General features: G+C 44.8%; 1 protein-coding gene across 1 annotated transcript in view; it reads left to right on the top strand.

The window, feature by feature from the left end:
* The first annotated feature begins 555 nt into the window (after positions 1-555).
* The window catches only part of NID2 (nidogen 2), a 54,707-nt gene continuing 49,262 nt past the window's right edge, over positions 556-6,000 (top strand). Inside the window, exons 1-2 of the mRNA XM_016120815.2 lie at positions 556-848; positions 1,501-1,809. Of these exons, the coding sequence (XP_015976301.2) occupies positions 615-848; positions 1,501-1,809 (543 nt within the window). The 5' untranslated portion in view covers positions 556-614. The remainder of the gene's footprint in view (positions 849-1,500; positions 1,810-6,000) is intronic.

Here is a 6,000-nt window from a genome sequence, read left to right as displayed (position 1 = left end):
GTGGAGCAAAGCGGTAGAGGAGGGTGCGACTGCGACAATGTCCCTTTGCTTCTCGGCTCGAGGGCCCGGCCTGAAGGACAAGGGGTTCCCAGGATCCCAGAGCAGGGCGCAAACCGTAACCCTGCCGCGCACCCTCGCTCTGCCAGCCCGGCCCCCTTAGCGCTGGGGTCACCTCCCGCAGCGCTGTCTGCGGACCTCGAGGGCCATTTGGTCCCAGGGGGTGGGGTAGGGCTCGCGGGGCAGCCCAGACAGGAGGGCGGGAGTGACCCCGGGAGGTCTCGGGGAGCGGAGGCGGAGGAGCCGGAGCAGCTCCCGGCAGCCCGGCCGGGGGCTTTTACCTCGCCAGGGGTAAAAGCGGGGCCGCTTCCCTGACCGCTGCCTTAGAAAACTTTTAACGAGAACCAGATGTGGCGGCCGCTGTCGAACTTTCTCAGAGCCGGTGATTGGTCCCCGGCCGAGGGCTGCAGCCAGTCAGCGCGCTGGGAGGGTCGGAGGCCCGCCCCACCCGGGCTCCCGCGGGGATCCAGGTTAGAGGCTGGCGCGGCGCCGCTAGTGGGCTGGCGGGCCAGGCCGGGACACGCTGCACCGAGGGGCAGCCCAGGGGCCGAGCGAGCATGCGGGGGGACCGGGAGGCTAGATGGCCGGCGCTGTCGTCGTCGCCGCCGCCGCCGTTACTACTGCTGCTGCTGGTGCTGTCCAGAGCCGCGGCGCTCCATCCAGGCGAGCTCTTCCCCTACGGGCAGTCGCGAGGGGACCAGCTGCTGCAGGAAGGCGACGACGAAAGCTCAGCCGCGGTGAAGCTGGCGAGTCCCCTGCGCTTTTACGAAGCCCAATTCAGCTACCTCTACGTAAGTTCGGCCGCCGCCGGGTGCGAGGGTTCGGCAGATTTCTCGCAGCTTCTTCCTAGGCGTAGTGTGGCTCTCACCAAACCCCTGTCTTCGGATGGGAGTAAATAGCCCGCACGCCCGGCTGTCCCGGAGCGACCCTGGGGGTGGGACCTGGCTTTGCAGCAATGCTCCTGCCAGACCCGCTGCTTTTCCTTGCCTCGAGGGAGAGAGCAAGAACTGTTCTCTGCCGTATAAGTGTCCCAGTCAAAAAAGAAGGTCCTAGGGCGGCTAGGGGATGTTCCAGTTAGGACAGCGAGAAGGTTGTGCACGTCTGCAAAGCTGGGGTGCTCCCTCTTCGGAACTGGAGGTTTTCTTCGGGGTTGTGCGGGAAGTGAGAAGATATGCAAACGAGTTTTAGGGCTCCTGGACCTATTGCATCGTGCTGTAGGGTAGGAGTGGCGGGTTGGACGCCGGCTGAAGTTGTGCTGGAGTCCCTGAACCGGGCAGGAGTCGTACTCCCAGCCGATGGGGAAGCGGGAGCATTTCATGCCCAGGGCGGTTCCCTTCCCTCCATGAGGAGCAGGGTGGGCGCGCAAGCCTGGACCTATGGTGGCCGCCCTTGGGCTTCCTGCGTAGTAAGCGACCGTCACCTTTTGTTCCCCTCCTCTCCCAGGTGGGCACCAATGGCATCATCTCCACCCAGGACTTCCCCAGGGAGACCCAGTATGTGGACGATGGTTTCCCCACGGACTTCCCGGCCATTGCTCCCTTTCTAGCCGACATCGACACCAGCCAGGGCCGGGGCCGGATTCTGTACCGCGAGGACACGTCTCGGGAGGTGTTGGGCCTGGCCGCCCGCTACGTGCGCGCAGGCTTTCCGCGCGCCGCAGCGCACTTCATCCCTACCCACACCTTCGTGGCCACGTGGGAGCGGGTGGGCGCATACCAGGAGGCCACGCGTGGGAAGCAGCCCTCGGGAGAGGTAAGTGACAAGGGATGCTTGGCCGCTGAGCCAGTTGAGGGATGGGCTTGAATTCTAGGCTGGGACCCAGGCTTGGAATTTTTTTGAATCTACTCTTAAGCCGATCCTGATATATCGTTTGGTGGCACCCGGGCTGAAGTGGCTTGGAAGTGAAGTCTCTGAACCTTCCACTGAGGATCTGAGAGGTGTTCATTTCTAGCAAGGAAAAATGCCCAGGGGTAAGAGGGCTCCCCTGTGGATTCGGAAGGCCCTCAGAACACAAGGCAGTTTACTGTTTGGTTGTTTATTTTTAGAATCACCTCTAAGTATACAAGAATTATTTCTAATTATATGTTCATTGAAAGAAAAACATAAACAAATACAGGCAATTTAAAAAAGAACAACCACTCATTTTCCTACCACTCAAAGATAACCACTGTTAAACATTTTCCTGTGTATTTCAGAGGGTTTTTCCTATCAATATCTGTATTTGTCACTGTCTATTAACAACGATGAGTTCACACTGCACACACTGTTTTTAGCCTGCTCCCCCGCCTTAATAGTATATTGTGAATACGTTTCAATGTCAGTTAGTCTATTTCTGTAACTTGATTTATAATGTTTGCATTATGTTCCATCCAGTGGATTTACCAGTGTGTCCAGTGGTCATTAGGTTATTTCCAATTTTTCATCATCATAAATTTGTGAATCTTTTTTTTTTTTTTTTTTTTTTTTTTTAGCTAAATCTTTGTGCGTGTCCTTAGCTGACATTCCAGGGTGTGAAATTGGTGGACTAGAGATGATGTGCTTTTTATAAGGTTTTTGATAACTTTTGCCAACTTTCCCTCCAGGTACCAGCTGACATGCCCCCTAGTTTGAAGGAGACTGTCTTTGATTTGTTTTATAATCTGAACTTGAGAAAGTAAAATAACCCAAGCTCCAAGTCTTTAGGCTTGGCAGCAATGTTTAAAGTACTCCAAATGGACAGGGGGGCCAGGGTGGTTTGGCAAATGGTGAACTGCTTCATTCCTGGAGAAGGGAAGGGCTTCCTCCTATAAAATTGACCTGAATCTAAAGTACCATATTCCAAGAGCTGAAACTCTTACAATTTATTTCTATTTTAACTCATCAGTGTTTCTTATCCAAAGAAAGATTGCACATCTCTCTCCTGAGAGATTAAGTAGCTTGCTCTTGCTCACTGAGTATTTCAAGATGGTGACCATTTTTGTTTGATATTTTGTAAGAGAAATATTTCCTAAAAGCTGTACTAAGCAAAGAAGATCTAGAAATAAAAAGTGTTTGCATTTATGATTTTTTGCCATTTAGTTTTTGTCAGGCAACATCTAGTTTTACTTATTATTTTTTTAAAATACATGGTTTGACATTTTAATTATTCAATTTAACAGAATACATTCGATGCAAACATATATATTGAATACCTCTTTTGTGCGGGTCATTAGACTAGGTGGAAGGTTTCAGAAAGTTGAGTGAGGTGAGGCCCCCACCATTATGTTGCATTTATTCATTCATTCCTGCTTTTAGGTTTAGAAAAAACCACTTCAAATTAAGTATAACATACCTATAATAAAACATTTAGAAAATAAACATTATTTATCATTTCACTAGCCAGAGGTCACCATTGCTAATACTTTCGTATTTTCTTCCAGTCTTTTTTCTAAACATATATCTTATATGTGGCATATTCATATATGTGTGTGTGAGTAATTTATATTTAAACATAGTTGAGATTTATTCATCCGACAAGCTTTTTTGCACACTTACTCTATGTGAGTCAGGACATATAGATACCATGAAAGGACGTACTCTTTACTCCCAAGGATCTCCTAGTTTAGTAGGGACATTGATTATTGTTCACTATGATACTGTGCAGTAGTAGCATCTTGACTTACTTATGGAGACCTCCCTGGTTAGGGGACTTGATCTGGGAAGGTTTCAGTGAGAAAGTAGCTTTGAATCTGAGTTGAACAGAGTAGAACATTCCCAATAGAAGAAATACCATATATCATACCACCCATGTGCTGTAAAGTGAATGTGTTTTGGTCATCACATGTGGTGCATTTTAACTGAAGAGAAAGGGTGGTGGGACAGGAAGCTGGAAAGGCCGTGGGACAGGGACAGATCACGTGATGCTGGGAGTTTGGATTTGGTTCTTTGACAGTGGGCATCCTTTGAAGGATTTTATGCAGGGAATTGATATTTTTTGTTAAGAGAGCTCTTTCTGACTGCAGGGAGAAGGTAATGGCACAAAAGAAAGATTAACTACTTAGACACTTATATAGGTTGTTTAGTCAAGATATCTTGTTAATTCCAATAACAACATTTTAGCATACTGTCTTTCTACAACAATCTTGCAAGATAAGCACAAGACTTATTGTTTGCATTTCACAGATAATGGCAAATAGAAGTTAATGCTGTTGTCCAGAATTCTGCTGTTAGTGAGGCAAAGCCACATTTAAAGTACAGATTTCTGGATTCTTAGGTTTTTCTTTTTGTTGTTACTTGTACACAGACTTTTCATGCAAGACCCATTTTCTTGGTACAAATGATGAAGGTAGACACAATAGTTGTGCCTTTTCCAAAGACTTCCAATAAATAAGGGTGGAGTTTTATTGTCTTGATGTGATCTTAGTATCAGAAGAGTCCTTGGAAACCCATGTCATTCAAAGGAAGAATGAACTTGGAATGAAATCTGCTGCCAAGGACACTATTGATGCCTTATTACTTATAAATTGGGATTCCAGTACTTTGGAGAGAATCAGCTGTGTCTGTCATACTTACTCAACAGAGAAAAGACAAAGTTGAGTTGAACGAGATGAATAGAAAAGATGAGCAGTTGCACAGAAACTTTGGGGTGATGAAATCACGCTATAGCTTTAAGTTCTAATTTTGTCAGGGCTTTTCTGAAAACTAAAATTACAGTACAGACAAGGTGACTTTTTAAGTTATTTTTCTCAATTTCATCTGTAGCATGTGAATAATGCTTCTGTTACCCAACTTTCATTTGGTTGTGAAGACAAAGACAATAAAGATAAAAATATTTTTGAAAGAAAAAGTGTTTTTGAAAGGTTTTCCAGTGATTTTAGAAGCAATGGTTCAGCCTCAATATTAGTTTCCCAACCTGTAAAATGGAGTAGCAATGCCTAACTTACAGGATTGTCATGAGAATTACTAAGGTGACATCTTTAAAGTAGCCACTGTAGTCCCTTATGTCTAGTTGACATGGATGCTGAGCCAATCTGTGTTTCCTTCATTGGCTTGAAGGGACCAGGTTCTGGTTCTATTATTTCTGTCTTAGAAGGATTCTGTAATGCAACTCCTTTACATGAAGACTCTTTAAATGCAAGGTTTTCTGAATTGTAATTTCCATCTGAACTTTTCTGGGTGGGGAATACAGGAAGATTTGTAGATTTCTTTTATCTTTTATTTTTCTAATTAAAATCAATCTTTAGACATTGCCATATGCTCACTTGGCTTCAGAATTTGTTTCATTTAGAAAAGAGATTAGGATTCTGTTTGGAGAGAGGATGTTTTTTCAATTACAACACTAAAGGTTCTTCTAACTACTTTAAAGAGCTCTGTGACTTGAGTTCTTGTTTTAATAGTTCTTTGGAGGTAGATTTTGGCAAACAGTAATCCACTTTGCTTAAAGGACTGTGTGAGTTCTACATGGCTTTCTTAAAACTGGGCACACTAATCTTATGTTGCAAAGTTACTGGAAACTTGAAGATATTAGAGGAATGGCATCTTTACCATTTAAAAAAATTTAGTTGTTGCCCTTTCTCTCCATAGATAGTCAAGATGGGTGTGACAGGATGTTGTAGCTGATATTTCAGGAATGTCAAGTTGTAATTGCATCCAAAATAATGTGAACAAATAGTGTTTATCAATTTAGTTAATCTGGGATTCCTTGAACTGTAAGTGGTACTTCACAGAGCAAAGAAGTCATGGTATTGACCTTCAAAGAACTTATTGACAGGAAACTTAAAGAGGACTAGTGTTTACTTTAGCAGTATTTCTTTTTTCTTTCTTTCTTTCTTTCTTTCTTTCTTTCTTTCTTTCTTTCTTTCTTTCTTCTTTTTTCTTCTTTTTTCTTTCTTTTTTTCGGTCTTTTTGAGAGTGAGCAAGAGTATTGTTTTGTTGTTTTTTGAGGAATAGAGTTATAGAGAATTAGATTACACAGACCTGTGTGGT

Source organism: Rousettus aegyptiacus, unplaced genomic scaffold, assembly GCF_014176215.1.
Source record: "Rousettus aegyptiacus isolate mRouAeg1 unplaced genomic scaffold, mRouAeg1.p scaffold_m13_p_3, whole genome shotgun sequence".
Lineage (NCBI taxonomy): Eukaryota > Metazoa > Chordata > Mammalia > Chiroptera > Pteropodidae > Rousettus > Rousettus aegyptiacus.
The sequence above is the reverse complement of the archived record's forward strand: the minus strand, read 5'-3'. Positions and strand labels throughout refer to the sequence as shown.